The 23,869-nt window shown below is 57.2% G+C and overlaps 1 protein-coding gene across 12 annotated transcripts in view; it reads left to right on the top strand.

Annotated features, from left to right (window-relative positions):
• Positions 1 to 22,879, top strand: part of KIFC3 (kinesin family member C3) — a 35,158-nt gene extending 12,279 nt beyond the window's left edge. For 6 of the 12 annotated variants that reach the window (XM_043898589.1, XM_043898590.1, XM_043898588.1 and 3 more), the window contains 17 exons: positions 1,865 to 2,067; positions 10,527 to 10,592; positions 11,054 to 11,197; positions 11,348 to 11,587; positions 12,111 to 12,284; positions 12,762 to 12,909; positions 12,995 to 13,125; positions 14,274 to 14,385; positions 15,666 to 15,847; positions 16,841 to 16,945; positions 18,816 to 18,946; positions 19,452 to 19,575; positions 19,961 to 20,090; positions 20,178 to 20,407; positions 20,827 to 20,961; positions 21,392 to 21,500; positions 22,215 to 22,879. In XM_043898589.1, coding sequence (XP_043754524.1) covers positions 1,865 to 2,067; positions 10,527 to 10,592; positions 11,054 to 11,197; positions 11,348 to 11,587; positions 12,111 to 12,284; positions 12,762 to 12,909; positions 12,995 to 13,125; positions 14,274 to 14,385; positions 15,666 to 15,847; positions 16,841 to 16,945; positions 18,816 to 18,946; positions 19,452 to 19,575; positions 19,961 to 20,090; positions 20,178 to 20,407; positions 20,827 to 20,961; positions 21,392 to 21,500; positions 22,215 to 22,240 — 2,390 coding nt within the window. In that variant the 3' untranslated portion in view covers positions 22,241 to 22,879. Of the gene's footprint in view, positions 1 to 1,864; positions 2,068 to 10,526; positions 10,593 to 11,053; positions 11,198 to 11,347; positions 11,588 to 12,110; positions 12,285 to 12,761; positions 12,910 to 12,994; positions 13,126 to 14,273; positions 14,386 to 15,665; positions 15,848 to 16,840; positions 16,946 to 18,815; positions 18,947 to 19,451; positions 19,640 to 19,781; positions 19,895 to 19,960; positions 20,091 to 20,177; positions 20,408 to 20,826; positions 20,962 to 21,391; positions 21,501 to 21,989; positions 22,019 to 22,214 lie in introns of those variants that run through there. The other 6 variants (XM_043898591.1, XM_043898595.1, XM_043898594.1 and 3 more) reach the window with 6 other exon arrangements.
• The last annotated feature ends 990 nt before the right edge of the window (positions 22,880 to 23,869 follow it).

The raw sequence follows: 23,869 nt of genomic DNA, 5'->3' as shown, positions 1-23,869 counted from the left end.
GCCCCCCGTCTGTGGGCTGAGAGTGAGATAAGCCGCGTCCCAGCAAGGAGGGCTATTCCAGTCCTGCTGGGCAACACACCTGTGTGCCCCTCATGGGTTCCAGGTGCCTGCCCAAGGTTGCCTCTTTGGACAAGGACCATTGCCCCTGTTTCACAAGGGAAGCCCCAGCGGGATCCTTCCACAGGGCTCTGAAGTGGCAGTGCCAGCTCTTGGACCTAGAGTCGAGAGCATTTCCTGCCACCCCACGGCCGTCTGCAGAGGGCACAGGGCCGTGCTGGTCACATGCTGTCTGTGGCAGCTCCGGGTGCTGGCCTGGAAGCATCTGTCTGACCTCGCGCTCTCTAGAACAGAGAGCAGAAGCCTGGCCAGCTGTGTGTGACATGCATACGGTGTCACATGCAGGCCGCACGGCCAGAGCCCCCTGGCCAACCAGTGTTGGCCCCCGTTCCGGCTCTCCAGAAGGCCTTGAGTCGGAGCCAACCCTTGGGGTTGGGAGGAAGGGAAAGGCAGTCTGTGTGTGCAGGGCCTGCTCCTTCGAGAGTGGGTGGCTTCTCACTGTCCACCCCTCCTGGGCCCAGTGCTGAGCTGTTCCGTCCAGCCTGGAATCAATGCCATCTGTGCCCCACGTTCCTGCTTAGTCCAAGAGCCAGGCTGCCGTGTCGACTTCTCTGCCGTCTCATTGAACACACCTGTCATCTTCCTGTGGGTCGAAGCTGGACTGTGTGACTTCAGGTGCAGATGGCTTTGTTTCCAGAGCCTGGGGTCCCCCCCGCCCACGCCGTCCTGCCCACACAGGGCTGCAGCTTCTGGGACCTGGCGTGGGGGATCCCGGATGCCCCGGTGCTCTGCGAGGGTGGAGGCTTGCAGCAACTCTTCAACGCTGCACTCTTGGACACTTTGTCCTGCCTCACGGACTTTGGCCAGGACCTGGATTAGGCTGCCCGATGTGGGAGGCAGATCCCTGCTCTTCCAGCCTCTCCTCTGTCTGCTGCCCCACCCCCTTGCCAGCTCTCCACCTGCAGAGACAGTGGTCATTCTTGGTGCCATCAAAGCAGGCTGTGACGGGCATGCCAGGCCCCATTAGCAGGTCCCAGGCCTTGATTCTGTGTCTCTGTCCTTCTGTCCGTCTGTCTGTGTCTCTTCTGCTCCCGGTGACAGGATGGTGGAAGGCGGAGACCCCCCGCCCACCCCCGGCTTTCTCCCTCCCTTTTGCCTGTGTGGTCCCTGTGTTCAGTCCCACAGGGGTCCGCCTGGGAGCACGCTTGGTGATGTTCCTGCTTGCGTGCTGCTGCGTTTGTCCCATGTCCTGGTCTGTCTGTCCCTTGCGCATGCACACCTCCGCTTGCTCTCTCTCTGCGGTGATCACTCCCTGTGGAGGGCAGGGGCTGGTGAGCCCCCTGCTCTCTTCTCTACCCTGGAGAAGGTTTGGGGTGTAAAGAAATCACGTTCCACCAAGGATGGTGTTTTCCAGGGAGACAACAGCGGTTGCCAGAGGCACGTCTTTCTCAACTGCAGGTCCCTGCAGGCTGGCCATGGAGAAGATATTGCCCATCAAACCTAGAACATAGGCTGTGGGGGAGTAATGAGTGGAAGTTGCTTTCCTGACTCCTGGCCCAGGCAGTTCTACCCACCAGAAGCTTCCCGCTAAAGCGGCTTCCTCCAAGGCAGGCCCTGGAGGCCCCCCCACTAACCCACAGGCACCCGCTCACCCCTGCTGCTGCTCCAGCCCTTGCCCAGCTCCCTTGTCTGCTCTGCTTGCATCCACTCCCCGTCCCCGTGGTCCATCCTGCCATGACAGGCCCCCTGTCCTCAGCCAGGCTGGGGCCTCTGCTGCCCTGCTGATCGGCCGCTACTTTGCTCATAGGTGGGCGGCCCTTTGGCAGCGGGAGGTGCTCGAGCCTGTCGGGGTCGCCCGGTGCCACCCCCGTGGTACATAGGATGGTGGAGGCCATGTCCCAGCTGCGGGAGGAGAAAGCCCAGCTGCAGGAGGAGCTGGTGGCCCTGCGGGAGAGGCTGGCTGTCCGTGACAGTGAGCAGCAAGCCACGTCCACGCAGCTGCAGAACCAGGTATCTGGGGAGGGTGGGACGGGCTGAGGCCACTGCCCACTGTGGAACAGGTCGGAGGACGTCGCCCAGGTACCTGGGACCCTCCAGGCCACCGGCATAATGGACAGATGGGGTCTCCTCCCCTGGCTTGGGAACACACGGAGGCCTGGGTCTCCCGTCCTGGTCCTCCACATGCCATTCCTCGAGGTTACCAGGGGGCCAGATCTGCCTCTTCATGAGTGACAGGCAGTATGTGTAGACATGGGCGGAGCAGGAAGGCGCAGGGATGTTCCTGCTCTGAGGCTGGTGCTGAGTCCACTCCATCTTCCGAGGTGCTCTGGCTTGGGGAGCCCACATGGACCAAACTCATTGCAGAGGTTGCCCCATGGAAAACTGGCAGGAGATGAGAGGCTGGGGGTGTGTACCAGGGAGAGAAGGGAGCTCTCAAACCTCTGGGAGCCAGAGAAAGCGAAGGTTCATGCTGGCCAGTGTTGTCTCCTGCATTAGCTGGCCAGGAGGATGCTGGGGATGCCACAGGCCCTGTGGGCTGACCCCTGGCCTTCCCTCAAGTGCCTGGCTAATTCACTCCTTCCCACCATGATGTGGGCCCCGAGGCCCCTTTCCTGGGGCTCAGCTCCCCACTCTGATCATCAGTGTCTATCTCTCAGGCCCAAGTCTGACCTTCCCCACTTCCCCAAGGTCCCCATCCCTGTCTGCACACCGTCTCCATGTTGGAGCCTGTGCCTGCGCTCCTGGGCCTGGCTCTCTGTAGAACGCCCTGCCTTCAGGTGGACCAGCTTCTTTCTCTGTGATTGCCCAGCCTGTGGACCTTCTGTTCCTCATTACTGGATGCCGTGACTTGTTCTCAGTTCCGGGGGCAGCAGATTATTTTCATGCACTTTTATTTATTTTTTAATTTTTGGCTGCGCTAGGTCTTCATTGCTGCATGTGGGCTTTCTCTAGTTGCGGCCAACGGGGGCTGTTCTTCGTTGCGGTGCACAGGCTTCTCATTGTTGTGGTTTCTCTCACGGCGGAGCACAGGCTGTAGGTGTGCTGGGGTTCAGTAGTTGGGGCCCACAGGCTTAGTTACTCCACAGCATTATGGGATCTTTCCCGGGCCAGGGATCGAACCCATGTCCCCTGCATTGGCAGGTGGATTCTTACCCACCTTGCCACCAGGGAAGTCCTCACGCACTTTTCAGATGCAGCGTTTTTCCAGCTTACAAATGTGTCCTCAGGCTGTCGGGGCCTCCCTGGTGCCCAGTTTGTCTGTCTCCTCGTGCATTGACCCCCACTGTTTGCTGCCCCTGGTCTGGTCTGTCCCACTCGTGGGAGCTCTTCACGGCAGGTGTAACACACCAACTTTGTATCACTGTTGCCTCCTGCCTTCCTGCCTCAGATGGCTGCTGAGTGCCTGGTCTGTAGGGACGCCCAGCTGAGCAGTGGGGGTGCCCAGGTGGACAGGCACGCCCTGGCCTGTGGCAGCTGCAGTCTAGGGGAGGACAGACATTTGTCACTTGCATTTATGTACAGTTGGAAGAGTAACAAAGTCTCTGCTGGCGGGCGCGCACAGAGGGCATGAGCGCTCCTGATGCCTTTGTCAGGGAGATCAGGACCTGCAGCGGGGAGAGCTCTTCCTTCCCCGACTTCCCTTGGTTTAGTTTGTCCAGGCACTTCACTTTTGAAACAAGTTTTGTTTTTTTTTTCTTAAGAAGTTTACTGAGATAGAATTCACATTCCATAGAACTCATCCATTTAAGGTATACAATGTATGGTCTTCAGTATATTAAGGTGATGATGCAGCCGTCACCACTGTCTAACTTTAGAACATTTTTGTTACCCTTCAAAGACCTATTAAGTCACTCCCCATGTCCCCTTTCCCCCAACCCCTGGCAACCACTGCCCAGCTTTCTGGGTTTTTAAAAAAATCTTTTGGCCTCACCACATGGCTTGTGGGATCTTAGTTCTCTGACCAGGGATCAAACCTGTGTCCCTTGCATTGGCAACATGGAACCTTAACCACTGGACCATCAGAGAAGTCCTGTGCCCTGCTTTCTGTTTATATGGATTTATCTTTTCTGAACATTTCATATAAATGAAATATGTGGCCTATTGTGACTTTAAACAAATGTTTGTGTGCGTGCATGCTAGTCTCTTCTGTTGTGTCTGATTCTTTGTGACCCCCATGGACTGTAACCCATCAGACTCCCCTGTCCTTGAAATTCTCCAGGCAAGAATACTGGAATGGGTTGCCGTGCCCTTCTCTAGGAGATCTTCCCAACCCCCATCTCCTGTGGCTCCTGCATTGCAAGCAGATTCTTTACCACTGAGCTACCAGGGAAGCCCCTAAACGAATGTTTAAGAAACATTTTTTTTCCCCTTTAATTAGCAAAATTGACTTACTTTTTAGATGGGAGGTTGAGGGTCAAACATCTCAGTCTTTTTGGTCTTTGAGCTGCAGCTCTCCAGGCAGTCCTGACTCCTTCTCTCATCCCAACCCTCACTCCTCTGGATGATCTGGAGAATTCCGAATGGTTCCCAGTCTTGGCTCATGCTTATTCCTGCAAACTCTTATCTGAAAAAGTATATCAGGAGATGCACCTGAAGGTCCAGGTCTCTGAACCACTCTTGGGAGGGTCTGACCCTGTGGAGCTGAGGGCCTGGAGCCCCATCCACATCCTGACTTTGGCACTACTCATCAGCTGTGTGACCTTGGGTTAATTACCACTCTGCACCTCGGTTTCCTCATCTGTAAAATGGACATAATAGCAGTATCTGGTGAGATGACCAGTATTATTGGTGTCACCACCGTCACCGCCCTCACTGTTACTGGGAGGAGTGTTGGAGTTGGAATCACGTGCGCGGGGTTTACGTGCTGGCTGTGCGGCTGTAGTAAGTCACTTCCTCTGAGCCTTCATTTACCCGTCTCTAAACTGGGTCTGATGATGTTGCTTCGTGGTTACTGAGCAGCTCAGCTATGAGACTGGACAGAAAGTGGGTCATAAACTGTAAAGTGCTGTGCCTCGTGAGGTGTCAGGTCTGTGCGCTCGGGTTTCCTTTCAGCCTCACTGTGGTTTGACACAGATTGACCTTCTTGGTTTTTCTATCTGTTGCTTCTCTAAGAAAAGCCCACCATGGGGTACCCTCCACCTTGTTCTCAGGAGGCCTCCTCGTTCCCATTCTTGTCCAGACTTATCTTTGAACTCAGCTGGCTTTCTCATGCTGCTCTTCCTGAAAAGCAACGTGGCCTAGTGGTTAAGACTGAGGGCACTGCAGGGGCTCCAAGTCTAGTGCCAGCACTTAGTAGTCAAGTGACCTTTGCAAGATTAACCAAGGCTTAATTTCTTGGGACCTCAGTTTTTCCTCCTGTAAGATGGAGATAATAATAGTATGTACCTCACAGGATTGGGGGGTTCACAGTAATGATCTAATCAAGAAATCATTGCCAAATCTAAAGTCATGAAGCTTTCCCCTTGTTTTCTTCTAAGAGTTTTATATATAGTTTTAGCTTTTGTATTTAGATCTTTGATCCATTTTGAGTTAATTTTTGTATATGGTGTTAGTAAGCGTCCAACTTCATTCTTTTGCATGTGGATATCATTTTCCCAGCACCACTTGTTGAAAAGACTGTCCTTTCCTCATTAAAAATCTTAGCACCCTTGTCAAAAATCAGTTGACCAGATACATGAAGTTTTATTTCTAGGCTGTCTATCCTACTCCATTGGTCTATATATCTGTCTTTATGCCAATTCCACACTTTTTGGTTTACTGGAGCTTCGTTGTAAGTTTTGAAATCAAGAAGTGTGGGTCCTCCAACCTTATTCTTCTTCAAAATTGTTTTGGCTATTTGGGATCTTCTGAGATTTCATGTGAATTTTGGGATGGACTTTTCTATTTCTGCAAAAAATGTCATTGGGGTTTAAATAGAGATTGCATTGAAGCTATGGATTGCTCTGGGTAGTGTTGATGTGTTAGCAATATTGTTTCCAAACTATGAATGCAGGATGTGTTTCCATTACCATTATCATCTTTAATTTCTTCCAGCAACGTTTTATAGTTTTTAGTGAACAAGGTTTTGCCTCCATAGTTGCTTTATTCCTACATATTTTATTCTTTCTGATGTTATTGTAAATGAAATTGTTTTCTTAATTTCCTTTTTGTATTATCCAGTATTAGTGCATGAAACACAACTGATTTTCAATGTGTTGTATCTCGCAACTTGGCTGAATTTATTAGTTCCAGTTGGCCTGATTTTTTAATGCTCAAGTTAGTTGCCACCATTTAAATCTTAGTTAAGTTCATATAAAAATCTCAGCTTCCATTTTTTGTCATAAAATATTGGAAGATATGGCACTTCTGGGCTGACATTCCCACATGGTACCCACTGCCTGGAGCCCAGTAGCCACTCCTGCCTTTTGTGGAAGGGAGCATCCTGCAGTGAGCCCCAGCCCACACCACATTTGCTGCCCCATGCCCTGGCTTACAGCTCACTCAGGTGTTCAACACTCTTTCTATATGTGTTTACTGAGCACCTACTCAGGTGCCATTCTAGGCACTTGGAGTACAGCGCTGACACAATAGACAAACATCTCTGCCTATCTGAACTTTCATTCTATTAATAGAACTCATTACGGTGCTGGGCCCTGTCCTAAGCACTTTGCATATGTTATCTCTTGTAATCTCACTTAATCCTCCAGACCTCCTCAGTAAGATAGCCTCATTCTACAGCTAAGGATATGGAGAGAGGCATGGTGGACTTGAGACATGTCCAGGGTTGTCCGGCACATAGGGCAATGTCTGTATTGCTGGGCAAGTCTGGCCTGAGAGTCCGTGATCCCAGTGACCCTTGGTGGCAGAGAACTCACATGTGAAAACCCAGCAGTAGAGGCAGGGTGGACAGACGCAGCCAGACAGGCCTGGTCATTGGTCACATATGTAGGCAGCCAGGAGTCAGGTCTCCTGGGATGGGGAGTGTGTTGGGGGCAAGACAGTGTGCTTCCCCAGGGCTGTCCCTTAGGCCTCTAGACTGTGTTTCCTTGGGGCCGTCTGGATCCCAGGCCCTCTCATTTTCCCAGTTCAGGAACCCCTTGATCTTGCCACTGGGACAGCCCTCCGTTCCTCAGAAGACAGCTGATGATGGAGGGCCAGGCTCGGTGGGAGGTCGAGGGTGGGTAATCAGTAGGTTGTCTGCATTGAGAGGAGCAGACAACTGGGAAAACGCAGACCAGCCCGGGCAGCCCACCCTCTGCTGAGCCTGCTTCTGCTGGGAGATGTAACTAGGGGTTGGCGTCAGGTCAGCAGACAGGCCCCATCTCCCAGGTCTCCCCCGAGGCTGCCCTGCACCAGGCCTGTGACTCAGTTTCTCTCTGATGACTAGAAGACTGAGCTCAGGGAGTGTGTGTATGTTAAGTCGCCTCAGTCATGTTCGACTCTTTGCGACCCATGGACCGTAGCCCACCAGGTTCCTCTGGGATTCTCCAGGCACGAATACCGGAATGGGTTGCCATACCCTCCTCCAGGGGATCTTCCCAACCCAGGGATCGAACCTGTGTCTTTTATGTCTCCTGCATTGGCAGGCAGGTTCTTTACCACTGGTGCTACCTGGGAAGCCCCAGGGAAAGTGTTGCACAAACTCAGCCTGGTCGCTTCTCAGCACTGGGGTTGACCGCGTTTGAACCCTCTTGGTGTACAGATGCAGGTATGGTCACTGACTCAGAGCTGTGCTGGGTGGGCAAAGGGGGTGCCTGTGGGGCACCCCCTCCCACCGAAAGCTCTGCCCTCTGGTCAGGTTCACCCTCAGCTCCCCGTCTCTGCTCTGAGCCTGCCTCCCGCCGGTGGTTCTGTCTCTGTCTCCATCGCCCACTGTTTTCCCTGACCGTGAGGGACTCACCCGTTCCCCCTCCCAGGCTGGGAGAAAGCTGCCATCTTCCCCGCGGCCCCCCCAAAGCCAAGCCCTCTGTGTGGGGGGCAGGGGTCCCGCACCTGGGCAGCGCGTGTTCTTCCTTCCCAGCCCCTAATGGAGCTGGCCGGCCGGGGCACAGCCACCGCACACCACGGGGTGGTTTGTGCCTGACCAGCCGTCCTGCGGTGCCAGTGTGACCGTCCCACTGCCCGAGACAAGCCGGGAGAGAACGAGGGTCTGACATCTCTGACAAGAGGGGTCTTTTACAGCCTCTTCCTCATGCCCCACCTCACCCCTAGCCTGCCCCCCAGGGCAGCCTCTGCCTTTTGGGGTGCCCCTCTGAGATTCCAGACAGAGGCTTGGCACTCCCAGAGTTCCGATTGTGATGTAAGAAGAGAATAGGAACTGGGCTGCAGGCAGGTGGCAGGTAAGCATTCTGACTACCTCCCCCCCCCCACCCCAGATAAACACTGGAAACCCCATTTTCACTGCATTGGATCTGAGTGCCAGTGGTGCTGGCACGAGGTCTGAGTACCCCCAGCCCGGTGCCGAGGAAGCAGTCTGTTGGGACACTGACTCCGTGCAAGTGGATCTTACTGGGTGATTTCTGAGGAAGGGGAGGGAGGTGGGGGCCCCCAACCTTTCAAAACGAGGTGGACTCCACCTGTTTCAGGGTGGAAGGAGTGCAAGAGAACTATATATTCTTTGAGACTTAAAAATTACTGCAAAGTGTTAAACATTTGTCAAACATAATCCTGCTATCCAGCGCCCTCTATGTTTTTGTATTGCAAATGCAATTTTGTTTTTGGATTTTTCTTTTACTTAATACATTGAGGAGCCATTCCCTACATCATTTAAAATTCACGATAAGCATATAAGTGACAATTACACAGTAGTGTATGAGTGCATTTACCGTGACCTACCTAACGATTCCCCTAATGCTGGGCATTCACGTTATTGCCCGTTTCATGACTAAGGAATGAAAGGCTGCTTTATTCAAACTCCCCTCTAGGGCAAAGGGACTGAGCACTCTGTGTCCGGCTCTTAACAGAAGGGGGTGTTGGAGTGGGCAGAGAAGTGGCATAGGCTTTGCTGCCTGCCTTGGTCCATGTCCAGTGCATTGCTAGGAAGGAATGTGCTGGTGGAGCAGGTGACAGAGGTGACCTTCTCGGGTGCCCGCCCTTAAGTCACCTGCTTGTCCGCCAGCAGGCTTTGGGCAGCCAGGTTGGTCCTCCCAGCCCCTCTCTGGGTCTTGTGTCTTGTACTCCACCTCCTCAACTATGAGTGAGCAGCTCGCTGGTATCACTGGTCTTTTCCTCGGAGGTGGGGTCACACCTGTGACCCAGTTCCTCCCCCAACCTGCCCAGAGAAGCAGAGGTCCACTTGTGGTTCAGCCGCTTTCTCCAGCCCCAGGAGATGGTTGGTTCTGAGCTCATGCTCAACCGATTGTTGATGACATTTCAGCCATATGTAGTGGGGAGATTTAATATGCACAACCTGAAAATCTCAATGTCTGGCTCGCTTGAAAGGTCAGAAGTTTGGCAACGCTGGGCCTGTATCCCCACCGCCGCCCCCTGCCCCCACCTTCTTCAGGTGGATCTTGGCCATCTAGTCCTGCACTGCCTTCCACCTGCCTTAGCTGGCTGGTGGACTCTGTAGGCAGTAGGCTTTGTCTCCTGGTGTTTAGTAGTAGCCAGCCCAAGGCTACGTGGCCTGCTTGTGTAAACTGCACCTCCTTATCTCCGTGGAGGGAGCCTGACTCTCTCACGGTACCTTTCCCAAGGTTCCCTGTGGTCATCACAGAATGTTCTGCAGGGAAATCCCTAAACATGCCCTGATGAATGCTGGTCTTCATCTGCATTTTGGGTTATTTCTGAGGGGAGAGTTCCTGCGGGCGGGCTGACGTGAAACCAGGGTCTAGGCCTACGTGGAGAGCAGGCAGCCCCCCGGGATCCTGCTCTCTGGGGGCTGCTTTCTCCTCCTTGGGCTCTGGCTGAGCCAGGTCACCCTCGCCTCCTGATGGGGTGCACACCCCATGGATCTCCGGCAAGGCAGACTGGAAGCCGGGATGATCTCAGATCCTATAGGTGTGCTGGTCATTGGCCGGCTGGTGTCTCCACAGACAGACTCCCCAGGAACCACTCAGGGTGGAAAATTCTAGGGGCCAGTCAAGGACCAATCCACGTTTTGTAGTGCCTGGAGTTTATACAGTTTGGAGGCCTATTAAGAAAAAAGGATATAGAGTTACAATTACAAAAGTAGGTACAGGCCTGGGCAGGGGTCTAGGCAAGGCAGGTGTCCTGAGGGTCAGTCCCTTGAGTCCCCCATCGAGCTGCCCCTGGAGTGGGCCCAGGGGTCCCCTCTCCGCTTTCGCTCCCCGGACTCTCCTGAGAGCCCAGGCTGGCTGGTCCTGTGATGGGAGAAGGTGCTGAGAGCTGTCAGGAACAGGTCAGGTGCATCGCACCTGGAGTTCAGGTGTGGCCTGATGTATGAACACAGGGAGGGCTGGGGCCATGGGGTCAGGCGAGAGGCCTGGGAGTGAGAAACCAGGCTTACCACCCCGGCTTTCTGCTGGCAGGTGGAACACCTGAAGGAGAAACTCATAAGCCAGGCCCAGGAAGTGAGCCGCCTTCGATCTGAGCTGGTGAGATCCTAACACCATCCTAACGGGGCTGAGGGGTGGGGAGAAGCTTCCAGGGTACTTATCACCACGAGGTTGCGTGACCCATAATGGGAGGGAGGTTAATTCTTGTTTGCTGATGTAAAGCAGGAGTGTGATCTCTGTGTATATAAATACGACTTTCCTTGTTACTTTCACACTCAGGAAAATAGAATGAGAGGGCTGGGGTGCAGCCGGGAGCCGTTGCTGTCTCACCACCCTCCTCCGTCTCTCCTCTCCTCTGATCTCATCTTTGTCTTTATCTTCTCTGGAGACCCTTCTCTCTTCTCTCCGTCCATCACCGGCCTTTCTTTCTCTTTTCTCCTTCTCTCTTCCTCCCCATCTTGGCCCTCTGCCCACCCCACCCTGTACTGTCTCTGCCTCCCCACTGCCCCGTCCTTCACCCCACCTGCCCTGACCACATGTCCCCCCTCGACTCTCTGCAGGGAGGCACCGACTTGGAGAAGCACCGGGACCTGCTGATGGTGGAGAATGAGCGACTGAGGCAGGAGATGCGGCGCTGCGAGGCGGAGCTGCAGGAGCTGAGGGCCAAGCCGGCAGCCCCCTGTACAGGCTGCGAGCACAGCCAGGTGGGCCCAGGACCAGCGTGGTCCCAGGGTCGGGGGAGCCAGGGGCTCGATTCCCAGCAGTCACCCCAGCTCCTCACGCTGACTCTTGCCCGCTGGTCTCACACCTGACCCGTCCCCACCTCCCGTGCCTCTGTGGCTGTCCGTCTGCAGGAGAGCGCCCAGCTCCGCAACAGGCTGTCCCAGCTGCAGCTGGAGGTGGCGGAGAACAAAGGCCTGCTGTCAGAGCTGAACCTGGAGGTGCAGCAGAAGACCGACCGGCTGGCCGAGGTGGAGCTGCGGCTCAAGGACTGCCTGGCTGAGAAGGCGCAGGAGGAGGAGAGGCTCAGCCGGCGCCTGCGAGACAGCCACGAGACCATCGCCAGCCTGCGCGCCCAGTCACCGCCCATCAAGGTGAGCCGGGGCCAGGTGGCTGCCTGCTGTATGCACCTGGACTGTGCCTCGGCACTGGTCCCTGGAGCCCAGGACAGGCCGGATGTAGAATAGGCATGTCTTGGTGAATAAGTAGGTGCAAGGGGTTGAAGGAATCCTTCCAGGTCTGCACTCAGCCTGGCCCCTTCCCTCTCCTGCTGTCCAGGGTCAGGCCATGTAGGCGTCCAGCAACCGAGGCTTGGGGTGCCTGCTGTGAGCCAGGCATGGTTGCGATGCTTCACGACATTCCGCCCTCGTCTTTGCCCTCCTTGTCTGTCCTGTGCCCAGCCTTGGGCCACAGCCAGGCTCCTCTGGGGCTCGTGAAAATGAGAAGATTCCAGGAGGCCCCTGCAGCATTCTGGAAAGCCAAGACCTCAGGGCTCCTCTAGTTTTTTTCTGCGGGCTGTGAGTGGGATGCTCCTGAGGGGTCCCCTCAGGGTCCCAGGGTGAGGGCAAGGCACCCACACGCCTCTGTGTTTCCCGCCCCTCCGCCCCTCCCTTGCAGTATGTCATCAAGACCGTGGAGGTGGAGTCGTCCAAGACCAAGCAGGCCCTCAGCGAGTCGCAGGCCCGGAACCAGCACCTGCAGGAGCAGGTGGCCATGCAGAGGCAGGTGCTGAAGGAGATGGAGCAGCAGCTGCAGAGTTCACACCAGCTGACGGCCCAGCTCCGGGCGCAGGTGCGCGGGTCAGCGCGTGGCTGTTGGGGCGGCGTGTGCACGCTGGGGTCGCCCTGTGGCACAGGGCAGAGGCAGAGCACTTGGGGTCCCACAGACCCGTGTTCCAGCCCCCCTCTCCCTGCTGGCTGTGGTGACCAAAGGCAAGTTTCTGCTCATCTGTAAAATGGTCTGATCGCAGAACCCAGCTCCCAGTGGGGCTTGACCTCATCGCAAGATTGACTCAGGGCCCGTCACACACGCTCTTGGAAGGGTACCCTGGTCTGTATCATAACTGACAAGAGATCCTTTCCCCTGCTTCCCAGGGCCTATGGGACCCTGGATAGTGCTGGGCTGATGCCGGGAAGTAGCTGCACGGAGCTGGCAGCCCTCTCGGGGAGAGAGATGGCCATCCTATCCCTCCCTTGTGCGTGTGTGTGTGGGAGGGGGCATCTCGCCTTACCATGGGGTGTTGCACTGAGCTCCTGACCCTGGCTTCAGATCGCCATGTATGAGTCGGAGCTGGAGAGGGCCCACGGGCAGATGCTGGAAGAGATGCAGTCCCTGGAGGAGGACAAGAACCGGGCCATCGAGGAGGCCTTTGCCAGAGCCCAGGTGGAGATGAAGGCGGTACACGAGAACCTGGCAGGTGAGCCGGCCAGCTGAGCCCTAGCCTGCTCCCCACACCATGGCCCTTCACCCCGTCTGCCTCTCACCCCTTTGTGTCCCCACAGGCGTCCGGACCAACCTGCTGACGCTGCAGCCAGCGCTGCGGACCCTGACCAACGACTACAATGGGCTCAAGCGTCAGGTGCGCGGCTTCCCGCTGCTGCTGCAGGAGGCCCTCAAGAGCGTCAAGGCCGAGGTGAGTGCAGGCCCTGGGTGGCGGGGCTCGGAGAGGCTCTGGAGCCCCTGGGTGGACACAGCATCCCCCACCACGCCCTTCCCAAACTCAGACAAACCCCCAGACGGCAGCTCCCTTCCCTACCACACACATGGCTGTCCTCGGACCGTTGGAAAAACAGTCTGGTCAGGGGTATTTGTCTTGTTATGAGTCTGTAAAGCAAACATGTCACATATATCTTTATATCCCATATGGGCTACGCATATCTTTATATCTCAAACATGCTACACATATCTTTACATCTGTTAGGTTTAATTTAATTTTTTCAAGCTGTACTTGCGCAGTATGAGAATAACCAATGTCTGTAAAGTGCCTGCTACATGCCAAGCCTTTTATAGCCATCGGCTCCTTGAGTCTGTGTGACAGCTCTGCAGGGTAGACATATATTTGGGAAATCGAAAATAGTTCTTCTCCTTTAATAAAAAAAATCATGTCAATAATACATGTTGAAAGTACACACTTCACAGATGGGTGTCGGATGAAAAGGAAAGGCCTCTCTCTGCCACCCAGCCCACTCCCCAAAAGAAACCTCTCCCAGCATGCCCCCTAAAGGGTATCCCGAGCATGTTGAAAACTATTGACATGTATGTGCATGTACAAGTACTTCCCTTTCTCCCAACAAAGGGGAACAGGTGTGAGTGTGGCCTGCATCTTGTTTCTTTTCCCTATGAATGGAACTTGAAATCTTTATCACCAGCTCATATGAATTCCCATTTTACAGATGAGGAAATTGAGGCTCGAAGACATCGAGCCAGTTGCTTCTGGTCTCCCAGCTCCTCAGAGTAGAGCTGAGATTTAGGTCCAGCTGAATCCTGTAGTCAAGGCCTGGTGCTGTGGAGTGAGGGGCTGAGTCCCAGCTCTTTGCTCATCAGCAGGGCAATGTTTAGATTGGCTTAGCCTCTCTGGGGCTCAGTTTCTTGCTCTGTAAAATGGGTCTGGTCACAGTACCTACCCAGAGGGTTATTGGGAAAATCTGATGTGTGATAGCTCAGCTCAGGTGCCCAGTCCAGGGCAGGCAGCGATGAGCAGGCTGTCAGTGGGGGGGCAGCAGCCGGGCATGTGAGGTGGGTGGAACTGGCCCCCTGATGGCGCTGCCCTTCCCCCACCAGATCGGCCAGGCCATCGAGGAGGTCAACAGCAACAACCAGGAGCTGCTGCGCAAGTACCGCCGGGAGCTACAGCTGCGTAAAAAGTGCCACAACGAGCTCGTGCGGCTGAAAGGTGACTGCCGGGTGGATTGGGGGGTGCCCAGCAGACGGGGCCCTGATCTGCCTCAGGGGTGCTCCTGCCCTTCCCTTTGGCCCCAGTTCCAGTCCTTGGAGCTGTGCCCTGTCATTTTGAGGCACTGTTGTGATCCCCTCTTTGTAAATAAGGGTATGGAGGCACAGAAATGTCACAGGAAATTTGCTCAAAACTGAATGGTGTGTAAATCAACGGTCCACCTTGGATCTGTCCAACTCTGAAGGCTTTCCTAGTGCCCATGGCAGCCTACTGGGTGTTGGAGGAGCGGGGCATTGAAGTACTGGGTGGTGGGTGGCTAGAATATCATTTATTCTGATGTAGGGCTTGGTCAAGCTTGAGAGACCACCTGTTCACTGCCCAGTGGTCCAGAGAGCACCTGCTCTGTGCCACATGCTGTTCCAGACACTGAGGATATGTCTGTGGACCCCACAGAACCCGTCCTTGCCCTCATGGTGCTTCCTTCAGTAGCAGTGGGGGGAGCAGTGATCATTAATCACCCTGAGAACCTCATCAGTGCCTCTTTACCTGGGCTGAGGAGGGATTCTCAGAGCTCCTAAATATCTGACAGTTGAGGGTGTCGAGGGGGCTTCTTGAAGGAGGTGGAACCAGGGCTGAGACCTGGACTGTGAGCTGGAGTGGACAGGTGAAGGGAGGTGGGGCCATGCTACATGTGATGGCGAGTTTTCTCTTCATTCTCCTCATTCAAGCCTCTGGGATCCCCTCTAAGGGCTTGAAGCAAGGGGGATGACATGATTGAATCTGTGCCCAGTCAACCCCGGGGCTGCCCTGTTGACCATGCCCATCTTCTGCCTGGTCCCGTCAGCCCATCTGATTCCCAGACTCTATCCTGGCATTCACAGTGCCCTTCTAGAATGAGAGAACAAGCTCCTTAGCTTAGTGGGACCCAAGCCCCTCATTGTGTGTGGGAGGAAACTGAAGTCCAGATGTGTAACGAGTTGTCCATTTTGGTATCCCACCCAAACTGGGTGCAAGGTGCAAAGTCTGAACTCTGACCTTTCCTCTATGTCCCCAAGGTGAGGCTGCCACCCTCAGTTGGTTTGCTTAGCAAAAAATGTATTGATACATGAATTCATAGTATAGTGAATGACTAAGAACAGCTTTGTGGGCCACCTTGCCCTTGGGGGCCTTACTAAGAAGATAGGGACCTCTTGAGCCACTGGCCTGCTCCGGACACCAGTGTGGAGGTAGTCTGGTCTTGACCTGGCCTGTACCCGTCTCTCCTGCCCCATCCAATCTAGGGAACATCCGGGTGATTGCCCGTGTCCGGCCAGTCACCAAAGAGGACGGGGAAGGACCAGAGGCGACCAATGCTGTGACCTTTGATCCCGATGACGACTCCATCATTCACTTGCTGCACAAAGGAAAGCCTGTCTCCTTCGAGCTGGACAAGGTCTTCTCCTCACAGGCCTCACAACAGGACGTGAGTGTGGCCCCTGCCGGGAGAGGGACAGAGAGACACACTCACCTCACATGAAGGGGGAGAGATGGGTGAGGGCTGGACAAAAATAAATGTAAGGGAGGGGAGACAGGATGGAGAAGCCTAGGGCTACATGGTCCCTCTCTTTACCTCTGGAGGAGAGAGGAGGGTGGGAAGGCAAAAAGGACTTCAGAAGGGCAGATCCATGCATAAGCTAGGGCAAACCCCCCGTGGCTCCGCCCATCACAGCCACACCCACTCTTGCGCCCACCCTACTCAGGTGATCCCTCCTATCCTTATAGCCACACCCACCCTCATAGCCCCTCCCACCCACACGGTCCCCTCCCATAATCAACCACACCCACTCAGCCCCTCCCACTCACATGGCCCCGCCCACCCACTGGACCCTGGCTTGTGTGGAGGCAGGCCTCTCCAGCCAGGAGCACGACCTTTATGGGCCCCACGGGCGTTTCTAGGGACTCCCATGCTGCTCGCGCAGACCTCAGGGAGGAGCCTGCAGCCTGTGTGAGCCAGGTGTTTTCAGCATCTGCTCTTCCCTCATCTCTGCCAGGGCTAACCTGAGAGGCCTGTTTTGCTTGTGCCCAGGCTAGGCTTTTATCTTTGCCCCCGTCCTTTGTCAATGGCTGGCAGGCAAGCCAGTGGAGGTGCCAGGCACATGCTGCCTCTGCCTTGAGAGATGGAAAAGCTGGGGGAGGGCTCCTGAGCTCCTGGCCCAGGCTGCCCCTTCCTCAGGTGCCAGTGGGCAGTAATTACTACCCTGACTTCCTTTCAGTCTTTCGGCAATGAGGTTGCCCACTGACGCCTCGTGTAAATGACTCATTAGTCACAAATTCCTCCACAGTGAGCTGGTTGCCCATGATAACATGTGCCATGTTGTTGCTGAAGGAGGGGAGCGGTCAGGAGGAGGTGGCTGGGGTGGGGGGCGGCCAGCAGCCTTGGCAGCTCCACATCCTCCAGCTTGCGTCTTCTCTGCAGGTGTTCCAGGAGGTGCAGGCCCTCATCACCTCCTGCATTGATGGCTTCAATGTCTGCATCTTCGCCTACGGCCAGACGGGTGCTGGCAAGACGTACACAATGGAGGTGGGTACCCACTGGATGGAGCAGGGGTTCGGAGTGAAGACTGCCCCCTTGCTGCCATTGATGGGGGTGGCCCTCATTGGTCTCGAGGTTCTGTGTGGGGCATGTTTTGCCTCACTTGGTCTTCACAGCCTTAGAGCCGAGCCGATAATTATTTGTATTAACCCTAAGGCACCAGGCCTGAAGAGGGGGTGCCCTGCCCAAGCACACCTGTGTGGTCCTAGTAGGTACGGGGAGGGGAAGGTGTGCTGACAATAGCCTCTGGCCCCAGAGGGGTCTCGGCCTGGGCTAAGAGTCCAGGTCAGATTGCTGTGATGTATCTCAGAATTGCCCTCATTTCAACCACACACATGTACTGGGCTTCTGTTGTGTGGTTGCTCATGCTGGGCCCTGGGGGTGTTGGGATGAATGAGGGGGGTCTTGGCCCCCAAGAAGATCCTTGGGCAGCAGGAGAGACTGGTCAGTGGAGGCTGTCATGGGGTGCCCAGCTCTTACCTGCAGCTCTCAGGCCTCATCTCCCCGCCTGTGCCACCCTCCCCCCACCCCACGCCCCATGCCTCCATGGGCAGTGGCCTGGAATAGGGGTGTTGAGAGGAGGAAGAATCTTGACTGTAGACAAAAATGGAAAGCTGGTCCCAGGGCGTGTCTTTGGTTTGCTAGCATTTCCCTGGCTCTTGAGGGTTTCTGCGGGATTCTCCAGGTAGGGGTGGACAGCAGGTGACCTGGTGTCCCAACAAGGGCTGTGAGAGGGCCCTGCTGGCCCAGGCTGTTAGACACCCTTTGGGAAGGCTCCCGTGGTGGGCCTTTCTTCCCTAATCTGGACCATCTTTTCCCTCAAGAAGGGATTGATTAGACTGTTTATTGAGAGGCAGGCCAAAGGAAGATGGGAAGGGGAAGGGGGTGATTGGGGGTAGTGTGTGCAACACCATCTAGGCTCCCAGCTCTTGCTGGGGTGCCCAGAGTTGAGGTGAAAACAGGGGCACCCATACTCCAACTCAACCAGTTGAGGCTCCACGTGCGTCAGGCACCCTGCCTGGGGCTCAGCCATGACCAGAGTGCCTGCCCCGCGGAGCTGGCCCACCCGTGGGGAGACGGCAGTGCCCACGGCAAGTCACCATGTGTCCTTCGGTCAGGTGCTAGGGAGGAAAATTCAGCCAGGAATGAGGAATCAACAGTGAGGGAGGGATCCGGCATTTGGAGGGAAAGGAAGCTTCCCTGAGGGGGTGACATTGGTGCAGACACCAGAGCCAGTCATAGAGAGGAGTGTGGGGCAGAGGGGACAGCGGGGCAGAGGCCACGGGGCTGGAGGGTGTGGGAGGATACTGAGGCCCCAGTGGCAGAAGCGGAAGTGGAGGTGGAAGGTGCCATTCACACGGAGGCCCAGGTGAGGACTCCAGATTTGTTTCTAGAAAGGCTAGCCAGCCCATCCGGCCCCAGTTCACTCGCCAGCTCTCCCGCAGAACCTGGCTCACCACGGCCCACCTGACATTGAGCCCCAGAGTGGGGCCTCTGGGCAGCAGCAGGGAAGTCACACATTCCCAGTGGCTCCTCCCAGGGGGCCCAGCACGGCCAGGTATCCATCAGCAGCCCCTGTGTGCATGCCCTGGGCCAAGTTCCACCTGGTGCTCTGCTTTAAGTCTCAGGCCCAATCCTGGTAGGGCTGTTTTAAAGGTGAGAAAACTGAGGCCCAAGGAGGTGGAGCGGCTTGTAGCTGGTGGAGGGTGTTTCGGGGGCAGGCCGGCATGTGGGAGCTTAAGTTGGGGAGGCCGGCCTGGGAGGGGTAGCTAGAGCAGGTGGAGAGCATCTGCACAGGTCAGCCTTTGTGGGGAGAGGGGAGAGGCCTGGCTCACTGGGGCCTTGATTTTACCCCCAGGGGACCCCTGAGAACCCAGGCATCAACCAGCGGGCCCTGCGGCTGCTCTTCTCTGAGGTGCAGGAGAAAGCGTCCGACTGGGAGTACACCATCACCGTCAGTGCCGCGGAGATCTACAATGAGGTCCTCAGGTGAGTGGCCCTCAGATGAAGGGCCCTCAGATGGGGGCCTCAGGTGGGAGTTGAATGTCGTGACTGGGCCCAGAGGATTCACTGTGTCCAGGCCCCTCCCCTGCACTAGCAGGCGGGAGGGAGGAGGGCCCACTGAGCCCAGCTGGGACGCCCAGACCGAGGCCCTCCTGTCCCTCTCAGAGTGCCCTCACCCTGCCTGCAGGCTGCACTGGGTGGTGAAAAGTGAGAGTGGGGTCTTGGGGAACCCTGCCTCCAGGGGTTCAGTGCAGCATGGGGGCTGGAGTTACCACCACCCCAGGACTTTTGGGGAACATTCCTGCCTCTGCCCTTTAGCAAACTGAGGGCCCAAGAGGAGCTGGGGCTGGGAAGGGAGAGGGTCTGAGCCCCTTGGTGTCCAGGAAGGCATCCTGAAGTGTGATGGGGGAACATTCCAGGCTGGGGGCGGGAGCAACTGTAAGCAGAATGCAGACTGGGAGGAGGGCGTGACTGTCCTTCCTGCCCTCAGGGACCTGCTGGGACAGGAGCCCCAGGAGAAACTGGAAATCCGGCTGTGCCCAGACGGCAGCGGGCAGCTATACGTGCCGGGGCTGACCGAGTTCCAGGTGCAGAGCGTGGAGGACATCAACAAGGTGAGGAGCTGGGCGAGCCAACGCGGGGCGGCTCCGCCCACAGCGGGGCGGCTCCGCCCACAGCGGGGCGGCTCCGCCCACAGCGGGGCGGCTCCGCCCACAGCGGGGCGGCTCCGCCCACAGCGGGGCGGCTCCGCCCACAGCGGGGCGGCTCCGCCCACAGCGGGGCGGCTCCGCCCACAGCGGGGCGGCTCCGCCCACAGCGGGGCGGCTCCGCCGGGAGGGATGGGGCTCGAGGTCCGGCTTTGCCGGGTTTGCAGGCCTCTGGGAACCTGCTTCCTCCCCCGGAGGAGGTAGCGGGTGACGCCCCCTCTTGGGGTGCTCCAGGACTGGGGATTCCGAAGACCCCACTCCAAAGCCGGTGCTTCGGCCTTCCCGCCTCCAGGTGTTCGAGTTCGGCCACACCAACCGCACCACGGAGTTCACCAACCTGAACGAACACAGCTCGCGCTCGCACGCCCTGCTCATCGTGACGGTGCGCGGCGTGGACTGCAGCACCGGCCTCCGCACCACGGGTGAGCCAGGGCCCCCAGCGCCCGGCCCGAGCACCCCACCCCTGCCTCTCCTGGGGCGGCCCTCACCTGCCCGCGCCCTCCCCGCAGGGAAGCTGAACCTGGTGGACCTGGCCGGCTCGGAGCGCGTGGGCAAGTCGGGGGCGGAGGGCAGCCGCCTGCGGGAGGCACAGCACATCAACAAGTCGCTGTCGGCCCTGGGCGATGTCATCGCTGCCCTGCGCTCCCGTCAGGGCCACGTGCCCTTCCGCAACTCCAAGCTCACCTACCTGCTGCAGGACTCGCTCAGCGGGGACAGCAAGACCCTCATGGTGGTGCAGGTGAGGGTCTCAGGTGGGCCTGTCAGGGTGGCCATCAGCGTGTACGGACTTGGCCAGTTCCAAGAACAGGGGTTCCCACCCACCTCCTTCCCCTGCAGCCGGGATACCCCACAGGCTGTGCAGAGAAAAGCCTCTTGTCTTCAGCAGCTTTGGAGTCAGTGACATGTGCCCCCCACCCCCACCCCATAGCCTACCCAACAGACCTGGCCAGTCACGCTTTGCTTGCAGCTTTCTCCACTTCAGGCACCTTGGTGAAGTTGCCCGCCACGCCTGCCCCCCAATCCCAGCTCCCTTCCCTCTCCTCTTCTCCAGGGAGCCTTCTAGAATCCCCTGGTTGTGAGCTCCCTCTGATGCCCCTTCCAGTTCTGTGAGGACAGCCGGCCAGCCAGGTGGAGAGTGAGCTCTTGTGTGTCCCCTAGGTGTCCCCTGTGGAGAAGAACACCAGTGAGACGCTCTACTCCCTCAAGTTTGCTGAGAGGGTGCGCTCTGTGGAGCTGGGCCCTGGGTCCCGCAGGACAGAGCTCGGGTCATGGTCCAGCCAGGAGCACCTAGAGGTACTGGGACCCCCACAGGCCTGCCTCCGTCCGGCGCTGAATCAAAGATTCCTGTCATGGGCAGGAGGGAGGGTGTGGCGGGGAGAACAGCATGGAGTGGGGAAGACAGGAAGATCCCAGAGAGGTTGGAGCCAGAACTTGAACCCAAACCCAGTAGTCTTCTTCAGTCCAGGTGTTTTTGTTGATCTCAGAGGTACCTAGGGGTCATCAGCTGGTTGGAGGTGGGGCAGGGAGGTGCATGCTGGCACACAGATGCTCAGTAGTAACTAGTTTACTTCTTTGTTAATTCCCACCTTCTTCCCATGGTTATTGTATCATCATGACGTCCATCTTGCAGGTGAAACAGTTTCAGGTGGCTGGGGAGGGGAAACGTGGGCGGGGGCAGACCCAGGGCAGCAGACCCCGCCCACCTGCCCTTCTCTGCCCACAGTGGGAGCCAGCTTGCCAGACGCCACAGCCCTCAGCGCGAGCCCATTCGGCCCCTGGCTCTGGGACCACTAGCCGCCCAGGCTCCATCAGGAGGAAGCTGCAGCCCTCAGGTGAGTCTTCAGGGAGGGAGCCAGGGTGGGGAGCCTCCCCCATCAGCTGATCACAGCCATGGGCTGCCCTTATTGGAGTGGGCTTTAAATTTATGGAACTTCTCCAGACCAGCTTCAGTTTCACAACCTTCCTTGGCCCTGGGAAGTAGTCAGGGCAGACAGCGCTGGGTCCATTTTACTGGTGGGAAACTGAAGGCCCCTTCGAGATGGAGTGTCAGGAGGCGGCCAGCCCTCCTGACTCCTAGCTGGGCCGCTGATGTGAGGCCCAGGACGCAGTTCTCTGAGGCTGGGTTCATGAAAGACATGCCCTCCCAAGTAGGCCATGGATGGGTGATTAGAATCCGGGGCTCCAGCCCCCAGCTTGGCCCACTCACAGAAGGGCCTGGCAAGTGTTTGAGTCTAAAGGGGCTGTGGGCAGCAGGGTCCTGGGGGGTGGGTCCCAGCCCAAGGCCAAGCCTACCAGTGAGACACCTGTTGCTTTGATTTCAGCCTGACGGCTGGGGCTGCAGAGTCTCCAGGTGAGTGTGGGGGCCAGCAGCCCAGGGCTGCCCGCCCACCCGCCTGCCTGGCCGCCTCGGGTTGCAGGGCTGTGCCGGGAAGTTGGCTGGGTCTGGGGCTCGCTGCCTGCTATCTGTGTGCTTCTGCCCGGGTGCCTCCTGCTCTGGGACAGAGGCTGACTGTCCTGGTGCTGACAAAACCTACCCCCTCCCATAGGGAAGTCCAGGCCGTTGCCCGTGTGATGGACATGCCCACCCTGCCGGACCAGGGACCAGCGACTGGGTCTCCACGCACGGCTGGCCTGCCCCCGCTGCAGCGTCTGGAGCCCGTGAAGCAGAGGCCAGAGTGGAGGCGCCTCTTTGACCCCATCTCCCCTGAGATGAGAAACATGTTCAGAAGGAAACCCTGTCTCTTGGCTGTGGCTCTGGGTGCAAGTGGCACAGGCTGGAAGGGCGGGCCCAGGCCATCAGTGTGGGCCCTTGTGGGGAGGGCAAGTGTGTTGTGTGGGAGGGTGGGCCCTCGCCCGGGCTGGCCCAACCCTCCCCAGCCCGCAGGGCCCCTGCAGAAGGCACAGGAACTGTGGGAGCTGGGTGGTTGGTGGGCAGCCCTGTCCTGCTCTTCTCTGGGAGTAGAGCATCTCGCCAGGCGTGTATATAGTGTTCCTAGGTGTACACAGGAGGCCTGCTCCTGCCGCGGGTCGGGCTTTATTTATGGCCGGCAGGAGGCCAGTGAGTGGGGATCTTGCTGCTCCCCTCTTCTGCCTGGCACCAGGCTGTCTCCCTGCTCACTAGCCTCTTGAAATTTTCCTCCCTCTGAAATCCTATTTAAGAACTTTTGGAAGCTTAGCCATTTTTACTTATTAAAATAACCTTTTTACACAAGCACTGTCTGGAAGAGTTGGTCTTGTGAGCCCCTGATCAGACGCAGGGAGCAGGGTGTTGGCATGTTGTGGGTGGTTCCCCAGTGCTGGCTTGTCACCCACTAAGTCAGGATCAAGTGACCTCCTACCCTCATCCTTACCATGACTGACCCATGCAAGTACTGGCACCTTCACCTAATAAATGGGAAACTCAAGCTCTCCAAAGCCTTGCCAAAAACCTAGGCACAGTGGTCCCTACTCCACTCCTGCCCTGCCCTGGCCTCGCCCCCTTACGTGAATGGCCATAGGTGAGTGCCACCCCCCTCCTCCCTCTGCCCAAAGCGCCCCAACCATGGGTGCCATGCCCACTAGGCTCCCCACCATGGAAGTGGTGCTGGCCTGCACCTGGTCTCAGCCTTGGGGAAATGTGTGCAGGGCTCTGTGGAGTCCTCCCACCAAATGGGCTGAAGCTGCCTCAGGAGGAGAAGCAGGGTGACCTCTGGGTCAGGGGAGCTGTTCTGGCCAGCCAGCCTGTAGGGAGGAGCAGCTGTTCAGAGAATGGGGTAGCTGCCTTTCCGATCCCATCCCTGGAGGCCTCCGGGGGTGGGGGGAGGGGGGTGAGCTCTGGATCAGCCACTGCAGTAAGTGGCCCCACTGCAAGGCTGGGGTCCCAGCCCCCTGCAGGGTACAGCCGCCAACTGGCCTCAGAGGCATCCACTGGACAGGTGGGAGTGTGGCTGAGACAGAGGGGCTGGGCTGGAGAGCCTGAGCCCACCCCTCACCTGTTTCTTTTAGCCATGAAAGGCGGAGTTGCTGGGCCCGCCTTCCCCCAGAATAAGTCTGAACTTACCCCTTCCGGCCGGCCCATCACTCTGCTGCCCCCTGCTGGCCACCCAGCGTGAAGCACCACCTCTGGGTCTTGGAGAAGTGGTCTCCTCTCTGAAGAGGCCATCAGGGACCCAGGAGAGCCTTGTGGCCGCCAGAGGATGCACCTCCCAGCAAGAAAAGCAAG

Source organism: Cervus elaphus, chromosome 4 (assembly GCF_910594005.1).
Source record: "Cervus elaphus chromosome 4, mCerEla1.1, whole genome shotgun sequence".
NCBI lineage: Eukaryota > Metazoa > Chordata > Mammalia > Artiodactyla > Cervidae > Cervus > Cervus elaphus.
Note: the sequence above shows the minus strand (reverse complement) of the source record. Positions and strands in the feature narration are given on the sequence as shown.